The sequence below is a fragment of the Miscanthus floridulus genome, chromosome 17 (assembly GCF_019320115.1).
Source record: "Miscanthus floridulus cultivar M001 chromosome 17, ASM1932011v1, whole genome shotgun sequence".
Taxonomy (NCBI): Eukaryota; Viridiplantae; Streptophyta; class Magnoliopsida; order Poales; family Poaceae; genus Miscanthus; species Miscanthus floridulus.
In genome coordinates this window covers 80,820,511-80,835,518 of record NC_089596.1, presented here as the reverse complement: position 1 = coordinate 80,835,518, position 15,008 = coordinate 80,820,511, and the positions used below count along the sequence as shown (strand labels likewise).

General features: G+C 46.9%; 1 protein-coding gene across 1 annotated transcript; it reads left to right on the top strand.

Annotated features, from left to right (window-relative positions):
- The first annotated feature begins 12,041 nt into the window (after window positions 1-12,041).
- On the top strand, window positions 12,042-14,892 carry LOC136516957 (uncharacterized). Its single transcript, XM_066510463.1, has 6 exons — window positions 12,042-12,308; window positions 12,564-12,651; window positions 12,804-12,964; window positions 13,047-13,098; window positions 13,179-13,230; window positions 14,498-14,892. Exons 1-5 carry the CDS (start codon window positions 12,210-12,212, stop codon window positions 13,193-13,195), a joined length of 417 nt encoding a protein of 138 aa, XP_066366560.1. The 5' UTR covers window positions 12,042-12,209; the 3' UTR covers window positions 13,196-13,230; window positions 14,498-14,892.
- Window positions 14,893-15,008: the final 116 nt, after the last annotated feature.

The window sequence follows — 15,008 nt, the reverse complement described above, 5'->3', positions numbered from 1 at the left end:
TTCAGTTTAAGTAAGATGCTATTATCATGATGCATGCTTCAGACTATACGTTCACTCAAGCCGGAATATAGCGGCATTCATAAAATTTTTGGCACATCGCACACTCACTTTTCGTATACTAAGCGATTTCTTACGCAACGTAAGTTAGTGTACCTGTAAAAACTGATTAGATAAAACCAGTGCCGCTATCCTAGATAGACCATATTGCTAGGGTTTATACTTATGGGACAATTGTCTAGGAGACATCCAAAGTGATGGTCCTTTGCTGGCAGACACCCACTTTAGAGCATTTTGCTAGAAGACACTCTGGTTCGATGAAATTAGACCATAAGACACCGTGGACCAGTTGCAGCTGGTTGAGGAGAGAGAACAGTGGTGAAATGACATTCTTGTCCCTACCGCTTTCTTCTTCCTCTCTCCCTTTCTCTTTTTTCTGTTTCCTATCCCCGCCACCCTCTCCGCCTCCCGCACCCGCCATCGTGCATCACGCTGTTGCGGGCGGCTGCGCCTCCGATGCCCATGCCTTCGGCAGCGCTGCTCCAAATCTAGCTGGCACTGCTGTTGCTACGCGTGCGCCGCTGTAGCCCGCTGCCACACGCCGCCGCTGCCCTGGCTTGGTTGCTTGCGCCACCACCACTGTTGCTTGCTTGGCTCCTTCTTCCTCTCTCCCTTTCTTTTTTTCCTCATCTCGCCTATCTGCGCCGTGGACACGATGGCCACCGCAGACTCCAAGAGCAGAGCACAGGGCATAGCCGGTGGCCAAATCTGGCCGGCGTGGACTCTGCCTGTGGCATGGCGGGGCTTTGTGAGCCTGTCCGCATGGCGATGGGCGAGGCCGGCATGGGCGACGTGCACGTGCAATAGCAGCTGGTGCGACGGTGGCGGCACATGGACAAGGTGGATGCACGCGTCCAACCGGAGGTATAGTGACACGCGGCTGTCTACGAGGAGCACGCATGCGCCCCAGGCCTCCATGTGCACCGCAAACGCGCGGTCGCCCACCCGCGGCTCGCCTTGGCGTTGGAGCGCCACGTCTATGCCAAGCCCCACCACTCCACGACACCCTCTAACCCTCCAATCACGTTTGTTGGGTTCAAATCGAGGCTTTCCCAATGGCTAGTAGTACAGTCATGCGCCATTGCCTACATGACGACGCCCGGCGCTATTCTTGCGAGGGAGAAAGGAAGGGCGCCATCCCTGCACGCTCGTCCGTCCCTGCGTGGAAGTTGTTGCCGGCCATGGGCGCGAGGCCACGACAGCCGGAAGCCATCATCGGTCATGTTCATAGAGCCGCGCGAGGCCACCAGCTCGGGCAGGCCACGAGCAGAGGCTGCACGAGCCATGGCCCATGGCTTGGCCAGCATTTGCTGCGTCGTGCACCACGCGCATGAGCACAGGCACGATTGCGGGGCCAAGGCCCGTGCAGCTTGATGGGGCCGCTAGCACGTCCATGAAGATGGCTGCGTCCACCATGGCCAGCTCTAGAGAGGCCGCAGGGCCACCCTCGCTTGCCCCAGGCCACGACCTCCGTTCGCCCGCCTAGGCCACGATGTCGGCCGTGACCTCCATTCGCCCAGCTCATGCTCCGTCTGCCCACGCCCAGCACATGCACCGTCGGCACACGCCTACCTAGGCTATGAGCCCGGCACCGACGCCGACCACACCCACCATGGCCGGCTCCGGCCGCGCTGGAGAAGCTTGGGAACATCGCCATGCTCGCCACCCACATGCACGACGGCGTGGAGCGCGCCCGTGGCCACCTGCGCACTATCGAGCTCCTATGGTTCCTGGACAAGGCCAGCGACGATGGTGGCGATGGCTACGGCAACACCGTGCCGTGGGAGCAAAGCCCGTGCTTCTGCACATGGATGCTGGCATTGGGGTATAGTGGCGCCATCCCCTCCATTGGGTCCAACCAGACCAGGTTGGGGCAGACCTAAGTGTGGCTTAGAGGCACCAGATGTCCAAAACAAAATTTTCTCTCTCCTCAACCGGCTGAAACCGGGCCGCGGTGTCCTATGGCATAATTTCAACAAATCAGAGTGTCTTCTAGCAAACTGCTCAAAACGGGGTGTCCGCCACCAAACGACCATCATTTTGGATGTTCGCCAGACAATTGTCCCTATACTTATTTATATAATGTAATCGCATCCTACTTTTCGCAAAGCTTTTGTTAGTTAAATTTTTAAGTTTTGAAAAATAGTGATGAAACTCATAACCATTATTGGCTCTAATACCAACTATGGCAGAACCGCCTAAAATAATATGCTTACGGAGGTGCTCGTCTTCCCCCAGACACTAAGCACCCTAAAAGCAAGCTACAGTGGACGATATCTGTCGGGCACACCCAATGGAGAACCCGAAAGATCCACATTTTTCCCAAGGATCCAATAATTAGAATGAGTTACAATACTTGTCCATTTCATACATAAGATTTTTCTTAAAAGTACATTATTACAATACCAAATGTCAGAGTGCGGAATGATAAACAGCGAAATTTAAAATAAACATCTAGCGATAAGAACGAGGATCCATCTGAGCCCACCAAAAGAATCCTCCACCCAACGGTACTTCTCAAGCATCACCTGCAACAGGGGTAAATAAACCCTGAGTACACAATGTACTCGCAAGACTTATCCGACTAGTGGGAATAATTTCCCGACTCCAAGGAATATGATAAGCTGTATGGTTTGCTGGTTTCTTTTGACGGAAAGCAATACTAATAGTGAGTCCTTACTGATGTTATTATTATCAGCCGTATTAAGTTATTATCTATCCAGTCTATATAAGCATCTGCTCTACTTTCAAGCAAGAGTTGAGCAATCAGTTCCATTTCTTCTCCTTTCAACATTCAGTTCTTACTACGGTGCTAGACACGAAACAAGTCGTACTGACTCGGCGGCGATTTGCGAACCAATGTGCCCAGCTGGGTGCCCCAAAAACACACGCCCCGATTGTACCCCAGGCATAAGCAGGACCAACCCATCACCCTCCTATCCTGGGTGTCTAGGCCCTCGTCCAAACTTGGACTCCAAGCCCCCACTCCTGAGTCCCGGACTAAGTGCGGTGCAAGGACCTCCACCATCTTCGCCTCCAATTAGTCGGTCCAAAAAGAGTCGGATCCATGACAAGAGAGCAACAAGTCTTCCCTACGTCCATACCCAAGTATGTGCTCGGGACAATAGATCTGTGACTTGCCCACGATGCCTTATGCAACGACCGGTCCTTAATCGACTCAGATAGGGAAAAAGTGTAACCGAGCTATGCCCTGTTGGCCACAGGACACAACCCCTTACACCACCCATAACCGAACCATATCCCTACCCGGTCACCATTTACCTTTACCATTTTATCATGAGTGATAATGTTTATCACCTACTTGTGAGTAACGGTAGGTTACTCACGCTATCGATATCCTGAGCATAGCAGCTACTCGACCTGTACTAGTAGGACTCATAGGTAGATATATTTATGCATGTAGCTTCCATCAAATGCCTATAACTTAAATGCACATCATATATTCGGTGATCATAAAATAGGGGTTATGCAACGGGGCTTGCCTTGGGCAGGCGACGGGTCAGTAAGGTCAGCACCAACAGACTCTGGGGCTCCCTCCTGCACGAGGATCTCCTCCTCGTACTCCTCAATCACTTCGTCGTACTCCTGTTCATCGACGGGCACAAATTCTACCAGCTCGTGATCTACATGCATGAAATGATGATGCAATGCTTAGTAATATAGCAACAACAACTCTTAAAATAAAATTACATCTATTTAACTACTAAGCTAGTGCTACCGACCACGGTACTAAATTATCTATTGTTACCAATAACAACTATGAAGTGTGGCATACATTATTAGAGCAACTACAGATATTCTTACTCCTAATGCTGATTTATGCTATATATGATAAAGCAAGGATAATAGTTACTCTATTTATCAACCTACTCTAGGGCTACAAAATTTTCAGCAAGTACATAATAATCTAGTGATCCTACTGTAAAATTTCTATAGCTATAGCTAACACCAATTTGCCACAAAAATTCCTACAATTATTAATCTACAAAATACTAAGTCACCTAGTTTGAATTTATGAACCTACCATTGTCATAACTAACTGTAATCTAACTATACTAACAGGTAGATGGCATTTTTGTGAACCTAACAAACTTGGTTTCACTATTTTTAGACAACTACACAATTTACTACAATTTATCAAAGTTCAGCTAAAAACTTTATTGAATAAACACTTTCTATTTTACTAGAAATTGGAAAACGCAATTCTATCGCGCGGCCCACGCGCTTCGGCTTGGCCCAAAATGGCGCGACGCGCGCGCACGTGCAGCGCGGCCCACGTAGGGGCGCGGCCCAGCCGGACGACGGCCCACGGAGGGAAGGACCCGCACGCGCCGGTTAATAAGTAAAAACACCCATGGACTACTCTGTATTCCCGTGAGCGCTAAGCGCACTGTTCCGCTAGTCTACTATTTTACAGCTACGCCCTTGGAAAATCCTACCTTCACAACAGCTACACCCCGACACCCGCGCGCACGCTCCGGCGCGGCGACGCTGGCACCGGCGGCATACGCCGGCCACAGCAGACATTCTCCTCCCTAACTACCAAGCCGGCCCTTACCTAGGAGCGAGCGCGAAGCGTCGGGCAAAGGAAGCGTGAGCCGAGACGTAGCAGCGCAGCCTAACCACGGTGGCGGAGATCCTGTAGTCACGGTGATGGCGTTCCGGTGAATGTCAGTGAAGTCGGGGCTAAAGGGGTAGCTAGTGAGCTCCAGTGACTCACCACGGAACTCCTCGAGGCGGTGATTCGTTCGGAGGTGGCCCTAGTCGAGCTGGCCACGTGCGCATGGGCGGTGCGGCGGCACACAGCGATGGCACAGCCGCGTCAGGGAAAACTGGGCTACGGTAGCGCTTCGGTCGAGGTGCGCAGGGTGCTTAGCAGGTGGAGACGAGGCTATCAGCGTAAGGAATCGCCACAAGACGCTTTGGGCACGTGGTTTGCCGACGGCGCATGCCACCCCGGTCTTAAGGACCTGGCGGAGCGGTGACTGTAAATTGGGGCATTATGCGGTGGTACAAGCAGCAAGGTGGGGTCAGTCGTGCGGCTGACTACCCAGCGGAGCCGAGGGCGGAGTTAATTTTGCTGCGGTGGCTTCACTACGGCGAAATTGGAGGGGCTGTCACGACGGCATGGCGACTGGGCAATTGGAAAGTTAGGCACGGCGGCTCGGCGCTGAGCGCCATAGAGGATGGCGGGTCAGGGAAGATAGCTACGCAGCGTGGCAGCGGACATGGACGTGATGGCGCAATGAGGCAGCCGTCCCACGTGCGTGCAGCCCCGAGGCGTCAACGGCAATAGTGACCGCGTAGGCGGTAGCGTGGCGACGCAGCGCGCTCGGATGCGATGGCGAGGGCAAGCGGCGGGCCTACGCACGTGTCGCTGCGAAAGGTCAATGGCAGCAGTGGCCGTGTAGGCAGTGGTCGGTACGCAGCTCGGCCAGGGCATAGTTCGACGCGATGGCGAGCAGAGCAGTCCGTGCGCGGCGCGGCGGTGTGAATCCGCATGGTTGTGCGCGAGCGAGAGCTTGCACGGCGTGCCAGGGCAGCAATGAGGCGCGATCAGAAGGGCGGTGCCAGAGGCAGGGACGGCCAGAGTGGTGGCCCGCGCATGGCGCTCTCGCTGGGCAGCAGATGCGGCGACGACGAGCACCGGCGCGGTGATCGCGCCCAGACATAGAGATCGTCCGGGACAGTGACTTGCACGCTTCTTAAAGCATCCCAAAAACTCAAACCCGGTGGCCCAAAAGCCAAACCAGTTGTTCTATGCTCTAGAGAGTATATAGGGCTATCAAACTAAGCTAAAACACCTTACCACTACTTAACCCGATCCTCCTCTAAAAATGCCCGAACTTTGCCTCGTCGACACACTCTCCGACTTAAGAAACGATTACGTCATTCTTTTGGATTCACGTCACTTTTGATTTCTAAGCTACCCACTAAGCTAGCTAGTGACCCTCGTTCCTGACCACGAGTATTTCACCATTACCTACGAAGTTTGTACTGCGAGCTTTATCAAAGTCTCGCATAAGCGTTCCATTGCATTTTTGTTCGATAAAAAATCACTTAGAACCCTAAACGGTATAAAGTGACATGAAATATAACATTTGTTTCGTGTTGTCGACGAACGTTTCAAGTTATGTACATTACTTATACCCTATATTACACACATCCACATACAAGTATGATGCTCATGCAGTGTTTTAGCAAAAACAGTGCAATGTAACACCGAGGGTGTTACATCATGTTTATGAGGTGTCATCGTATTGTCCGGCCCCCCTTCATCAAAAGTTCTGGTTCCGCCATTGGTGATGATCCTAGTTCTCTTGCGTGAATAATATCAAGGCAAGGTGGAAGGGGCATGCAAAATCTTTATACAACGTGCGGACGCAACAATTGTAAGCGATGCACATCAACATGAGTCGACGCACGATTGGGTCAGTCACGTCTTCTTCCTCCTTCCGTTAGGGATAGGGGAGCACTGGAAGTGGCAAATCGTGTGCGACAGTCGAGGCTGGTGGCAGTGGAGTAGTGGGGAGATTGGGGTTAGGGATTTGGGGGATCTCCATGCCCGGTGCCCTTAGAAGGGGGATGGGCCTGGTAGTTCGACGAGCGACGAGCGAGACGGTTCTTTTCTGTGGACTGTCTCCACAAAAACCTATCCGTAGTTTATTTACTAGAAACGCTGGAAAAAAAAACTCCTGGGAAACTAGATGTTTGGTCCATCTCAAGCTTACTCCCTTTATCGTGTGATACAACCCATTAAAAAATTTATAAGGCAATTTAATGGAATATCAAATGACTCATGTACCCATGATTAGACTCAATTAAAGAGTTTTCCTTTTTAACAAACGTTGCTAAATTTGAGCAAGAGCACCACATAGAATGTCTTATATTTTAGTACAAATTTATAAGCCATAATGCATTGTATTCTAGGACCGAGGGCCCATAAAAGAATGCAATTCTAGGCCCTCAACGTGTCCAAGAATGAATGCGGCTACGGACTGGAGAAAAAAGCAAGGACACATACATAATCTGTCCTCATGAAGCTAGGGTTGCTTCCTTTTCGGAGAGAATAGCTTTTAAGTTAAACAGCCTGATAAGCCACCCTAAACATGATCTTAGTGTGGTTAATTGGAAGGTTCTCGCGTAGGTGATATTAGTCTTTTTATATGGGTCAACGCAGGTAGATAATTTGCAAAAATAAGTCAGACTGGAATCGGTCAATGTTGGTGAATAATTGTTTTGCAGCTTGTGATGCGTTCTCCATCGAGGTGATTCTAGATGAAAAGGAATGAGCATCTTGTGCTGAAATGCTGGCGGCAAAGTGCGGTGATGCTCGTTAGATCGAGCACTTCCTTTTGGATACGTATAGAAGGATGTGAAAAGATATGTATAGTTGGAAGATATGGGTGGTACTCACGAACTTGTTCAGTCAACACGTACATTTTGGCGACTGGTGATGGTGAGTGCATTTTTTTGGATACGTAAAGGGATGTGAAAAGATTTGTAGAGTTTGAAGGTATGGTGCTACTGTTGTGTTCGCTCAACACGTGCACTGGCAAATTGCAGATGTCGGTGTTCACGGTGAAGCCGTGCAAGGGATTCAAGGAATCTACAATAAATAATGCAAGCAAATGTGAATACTTTCTCCTTATCTTGAAATAGACTAATAGACTAATAGATTGAGACATTCACAAATATTTCTTGGATTTGGTCTAGAAACTAGAAAAACATGTTTCAAAAGGCAAGACTGCTACGAAACACTAAAAATGATGTCAGGTTGCTAGTGGACAACAAAAAGGGTCTAATTAGCTACAGGATACTTTGGCTCACGACAAATAAAACACCGCACCTATTAAAATAATGTTTTTGGCAAAGTAGGAGAGATGAAATACCCCTTTTGCGCTAGGCCTTTATTTCCTTCTCCCCTTCCTCTCTTTGGTCTTCCCTCTCACTTCTCTCTTATACACCTAACTAGTCACCGAGGAAAGGAGGCACCGAGATGGGGTGAGGGTGCGGCCACCAGTGACCTACAACTGGTTTGCGCACGCAACCATAGGGTTGGGAAAGGAATGGGTGCTCATCATCTGGCACACACACCTCCATCACCTAGAGTATGCTCGTCGTGTGGCGTCTACCGGCTGGAGGCACCCACGTCCCCCTCGTGGTTTCTCCCCCTCCTAAACTTTAGCCCATGTCAATCAGATGTTTAGACACATGCATGGAGTATTAAATATAGACTAATTATGAAACTAAATACACAGATTGAGACTAATTTGTGAGACGGATTTTTAAGTCTAATTAGTCTATGATTTGACATCGTGGTGCTACAGTAACATGTGCTAATAATAGATTAATTAGGTTTAATAAATTTATCTCGTGAATTACTGATGACTTGTGTAATTTGTTTTATTATTACTATCAAACACTCAATGTAACACCCACATGCTACACCCCGGTCTTCAAAGATTCGGAGACACTTCATCCATCTCTGTTTTGGCCCTTCAGTTTCACCCAACATTGATGAGCCGCCGCTCTCCACAAAAAAATCCAAGCTGCACTGATCACCACTCTTTGATTCCCTCTAGATACTCCTCCCTCCCTCCCCCTCTATGACCACAAGCTGGAACAAGCCCAAGTTGTGGCCAAGCATGCCGACCTTGAGACGAGCTCACATCGGCAATATCACCTGACTGCACCACTACCACTCAGCACAGGCATGTCTTTTTTTTGTCTACCTTGGGTTTGATTGGTGACACTGTGGCTTGCCCTTGATGTCACACACGCTGCACACTCAGAGGTTGCAAGTTTCTGCGATGACCATTGCCCGGACGCCACCATGTCCATCGCTGGGGTGAGCTTGCTTCAGAGTTGACTGTCCATGGCTAGCACGTGCATCACTTCCACGAGACCGTGGCGAAGCCCGCACACCCGCTCACTACTCCGATGGGGTTAGAATTGTAGGGTTGTCTCCTCACTAGCGAGCTCGGTTATGACCTCGACCGCTCACCTATGTGACCACCATCATTGCACTGCCAAGTTCAACAAGAAGCACCCCAATCGACGCGGAAGGTCAAGGCAAAGCTACTAGCGTGGTCCTTGTTGCCGGCGACCCTACTATTGGCGAGATTCACCATTAAATCTGACAGCGACTTTGTTTGTTCGCGCAACTGGCTCATGGGTGCCGAGGGCATGGTTGTAGGCCCATGAAGGGAGATGGTAGTAGAAGGTGATGTGTGGGCTCTGGGTGGCATGGGCGGAGGCTCGCGAAGGGCACTGAACGAGCGCGAGAGAAGGCAACAAAGGGCACCAAATGTCATTTTGGATTTCTTCTCTCTCATAGTAAAAAAATGAAAATTTTAACGGACGTGGTGTCTTCCAACAAATTTTTTCATAGACCAAAGTGTCCACCAGCCAAATAGACTTTTTTCGGTATCTGCTAGCAACGACATCATTTTCAGTGTCTGCCAATTTTCCCTTTTCAAAATCAAAGCCAGTTTCTCTCTTCAAGACACTGTATTCCTGCCAAATAAAGGCATGTACAACCCACAGACGGAAGGTCGTCTGTAAGAGCCTCGGATCTGATGTACAGACAGTTAAAAAGACAGATCGTACAACCCACAAACAAGGGGTCATCTGCAAACTGTTTAATGCTTTGCATGTAGCCAAGATCATTCATGAATATCATTTTATATACCATTGTGTTGCTATTTGATAGATTATAGATTCACAACTACGTTGACTACACAAAATGAAGCCAAAGAAATTAGAATTTTTTCAAGGTACTGTGCATTGGCATTTCTGCAACTCCATACACCGGCAGATGCATCTATGGAGTAGGCCGTCGTTGCCACGCCCTTGTCGTTCCTAGCTGAGGCCAAGTCATTGCTCTTCCTTGCCGACGACAACGCAGACATCTCTGGCAACACTGGCGACGAGGATGCTGGTGGCCGGTGCTGAAGAAGGACCGATGGGGATGGGGGACGAGATCGAGGACACCGGGGACACATATGCTGGAGATGGATTTTGCCGCGCAGTACATCCCCCACGCGCCCAAAATTCTATGCAAAGGTGAAATATTCTTGTTATTTTCGACCAGCGCACTCAAAGACTCGGTGCCTCTTAAGTAGACTATACAGGCCTTGCCTAGGCTTGGGCCCCGCTACTGTAAATAGAGAAGAAAAGATCTGCACTACACTATGGGGGTGATTGGTTGCCCGAACTAGGGCGTCCGAAGGGGCATTCTGCATCCCTCCGTACACTTACACCGTGTTTGGTTGCCCTGCTCGCACCTTTTGCCTGCATCTTTTCATTCGTTTGCCCTCCTCCATCCCGCACGCCTTCGTCTTCTAGATTTCTCCTTCTCTCATGGTGCAGGATGACTTGATTCACCCAGGATGCAAGGACCCATGCGTCAGACACAAAAAAACTGATGCATGCATGCAACCAAACACAATCTCACCTCGTACTGGACTAACAGCAAAGATGACCAAACACGACCACTTGCACAAGCTCAACCTAGCTTCTTTGGTCCTGCATAGCCTAGCCATCCTGGCTCATGGCTTGGTCTACAACCAATCGCGCCCTATATCACAGGGGCTACCAAGGACGAGTAAAAGTGGATGTCCAAATGTACACGTTGGGGAAAAGGAGAAAAAGAATAGGCACGTTGTACATGGCTCTATGCTATACGCCCTGATCGTTTGGGCTTGTTTGGCTGATAAGCCATGGCTAAAAGTATTGTTGGCTGATTTGGTGTGAGAGAAAAATATTGTTCGTTGGCTAAAAAAGTACGGCTTATAAGCAAGCAAGCCCAAACGAACATGGTGATAACCACTTCTAAGAGTCTGTTTGGATATCCTAAGATATATGAGAATGAGATAAAAAAAAATAAGAATGAAATGCAAACACTTGGATTCTAACATAAACCTATTATTTGGAGATTTTTATTACGCAAAGGCAATATGATCACTTTGAAATGAGATCCAAATACACCTCATTTTTTTATCTAGAATCCAGATTCTACATATTATCTAGACTCGAAAATCTCAATATGAGAATGAGATCCAAGCAGGCTAAAAGACATCTTATTGAGTTGGTTGGACTGATAAAGCAAACCAACAAAAACATGCTTGATAAAACTCAGAAAACATGGTGTTTATCAAAGGCCAAAGGACCACACGTCTGCAAGATTTCCTTATTTGAAACTTAAAATTACGTAAAATTCATAATATAAGAAACCCGTATAAATCACCTTAAACATAATAAAGAAATAAAAAAACTACTGGAACGTGATTCGATGAATGTCCAACCATCATGTGGCTGTTATTTTTTTCTACTGCTACCTCTCGTTTCAAATTAGAATTTATTTTGGCGTTATCAATAATTTATTTTTTAAAATTTTACAAGTTCATAGAAAAACACACCATCATTTACAACATCAAATTTGTTCCAATAAATTATGTTACGTATGAAATACATATTGAAAGTGCATTTAACTGAACTCTAGATGTTACTACCATATTTTAAGGAAACTTAATCAATGTCGAAAAGTTTAACTTACTACAAAATCAAACTAAACTATAGTTTGGAACGAATGCAGTAGTTGCGGTTTATATGAGCTTTTCCACGAGGCTTTGACCTTTGAGTAGCAATTTGGTAGGGATGGCATTTGTCAAAAGATTATCTGTCGTTATGATATTCGGAGTTTTGTTATCAATAATTTGTCTCTATGTATTTTTTTATCAATGATTAAATAATTCGTATATCAACATCAGTGAATCTCCAAAAATGAGATTATCTGCAATTACTAGTACTTGAATTCAGATCCGTCCCTGTAAATTCGCGAGTCTGCACTCTGCAGGCGGATGAAAGCTAACACAATTTTCCCCACCCAGCCCCCTTAAGATCTCGGAAATAGCGAAACCGGGGCGCTCCGTCGAGGCCTTTAAATGCCGGCACAGATGTTGGCCGGAGCAGGACGCCACGAGGCGAACAACCAACTGCTTCCTTCCCTTCCGCGAACGACCACTTCACGTGCCCTATCTCTCTCCGCCTGAAGTGTTCACGGCTCCATCCTCTCGAGAGTCTAGGCCCATCTCCCGCAGCCGCTGACGCAGAAAACGACCCTACCTATGGAGGCGAAGAAGAAGTCGGCCCCCGCCGCTGCCGGAGCCGCGGCGCCGCCGCCGGCTAACGGGTACTTCAGCACCGTCTTCTCCGTGTCGCCTGCGGTACGTACGGGCCGTCTCTTCACGCCATCGTTCTGATGGATTCTTGGGGTCTTAGGATTTTTTTTTTCATGTTTGGTGGATTGGTGCGATTTGCTGATGAGTCCGTTACTATGTTGCGATTTGTGGTGGGAGCTCAACGGTTTCTCAATTTATTTAACTCTGATGAGGGGTAATTTTGATAATAGAGGAGCTATAGGATTCTGCAAAATCTATTTGGATATGACGTTGACATTATGAATTTGTTTTGCATTCAAGGGGAGCGCAAATGACGCAAAGCAGTCGGACTTGTACACGATGCTGAACAAGCAGAGCTCCAGAGGGCAGAATGGCAGTAGCATTACAGGTAGTTCTTGGTATTCCTGTCAGTTTGATATTTCTCTTCGATTTAGGTACCGTTCATAAGCAAAGCGATACTTAAAACCTTTTTTTTACCATCTTAGGTTAGAATTAATCTGGAGCATTGATATAACTATGGAAGTTTAAATTCATTCTCAGATGGAAAATCCCACGGCAGCCCTACTTACAAGGATGGGAAACTTGCTTATCCAAATGAGTCATCAGAATCCCCTTACTTTGGCTCATCCGTGCATTATGGTGGTCGGGAGTTCTACAGCAGCACTTTACAGAAGCAACCAGCCAATGAACCCCATGCAAACGTACGCAGAACTTTTTTATATATAAGTATACAGATCATTTGGAGCACTTAAGTCTAATATTTATTTTGAATTTTAAATCCAGTACAAAGAGGACAACCCGGATGGCTCTGCTACCAGAGGTGATTGGTGGCAAGGTATCATTGCATTAATTTGTGTATTATCTTGAGTATACTTGGATGCGCACGTACACTGACTTGCTAGACTGCACTTTCAGGTTCACTTTATTACTGAATAATCTGCTGGGAACTCTCCTTTTTGTGAACAAGGTATACCATATATAGGGTACACTTCGTAGTTTCCAATTCGTGCTTTCCATTAGTTGTGGTGTTTAGGTTATGCTTGCATCGCCGGTGCTACTCACTTTGTTGGCGGCCCCATTTTGAGTCATGTCTTGTTGTCAACAACGTCATACAGTTGTATTTAGTTTGTTAGCAGCAGCACTTTAACTCGTACTTACATCTTAATCAGCCTAGACTATATACTTGGACTTCAGCAGTTGTTTGAATTTTTTATAGCAAATGGTAGTTTGATAGTCTTCATACAAGGAACCTAATAGTGAGATATATGATGTAGAAGCTAAAGTCTTATCAATTTTTCTGTCTCCACGGGTACTGCCCTTGATCATCTATGCAGCTTGGGTATCCTATTCCAATCTTAGGAAGTTCAAAACATATCTTCCTTTTTTCGTTTCAAGAAAACATATCTTTCTTTATGTTTTGTGCCATTATCCCGGCTGCATGACAAAAGTCTGCACAAGACTTACTTGCTAGTTAAATCCGAGAGGGATTGCATGGTAGTGGAGGTTGACAACGATGGCTGTAAGATAAAACTATCAACTTTTTATGAAGTGTAAGCTTTAATTAACTAGTAGAAAGTTTATCTTAGCAGCTTAGAACAGGTTACATCACCATCAGTCTTTACCTCCTAGCCTAATGTACCATCTCGTACAGCCCACTAGCTTTTTGGAAGCAAACATACTTTTTTGTACTTTGTGATGATTGAAGTGAACTGCAGAGCTTGGTGGATTAGTTGTTCTAACTCTCAATTCATGGCAAGGAGTATTGCATCTCTTGCAAGTGTGTTAGCTTATAATTAAGATGTTGGTAAGTGTTACTACTTGTTAAGAAAAACAGTAGCAGAGTAGAGTTTCAATCTTTCTTAAACCACTTTAGTGGTGTTGATCCTAATAAGAAGTCATATTGCGATGTTATGCCATTTTATCTCATCGTGATCATGATATGAGATTGTGAAAATGGTTAGAAGCCATTATGAACTTGCACAGTTTATCAGATGTTTCGTTGCTTGAAAATTGAAAGCCTGAGTACATTGGATTATTGTAGTGTATGTAAAGAGTGCATACTACCTAGAAGGTATATATGGCACTAAGGGTAACGGTGACACATAGGACTTACCATGAGTCCATGACAGCTTGCACTTTCTTGAATCCTAGCACCCCGCTACCCCTGTTGCAGCAATGCTTTCTCAATGGCCACATCATTTTATTCACATCCTATTCTCCTTTTGCTTTTTCAGGAATAAAAGGAGTAGAGCTGAGCTTGCTTTGCTGTAGTGTTGGAACTGTTGATGCGAGCCGTCAGGCATGGATCGAAAGTAATGGTTGTAATAGTTGGAAGTTGGCGTCGGGACTACATCCATCCGGTCGGTGGAGGCAGTATTTAGATGCATCATCACACCTGGACAGATGTGGACGTAGGCTGTGTCCTTTTGCGTTCATGTTTCCCCCTGTGTGTTCTCGTGGTTTAGGTGCAGTAATGAACTTACTAATGGACTAGTAGGTCAGCCTGTGGTAGTTTGATAAAAGCAGTTGCCAAAGAGTCGCAGCTCGCAGGATCACCTACTACATGCCTACATGTACCGTGTGCATCCTTGTCCCTGCTATATTTCGGAAAGATTTGTTGGAGTGTGCATACTCTGTTCCTACTATTCTTACTCGTACTTGTACATAACATGACTTTGCTCAGACACTATTCTTGGCGAGGCTACGAGGGTTTCCGTAAGACCGTAATTGCTGCAAATGTTATCT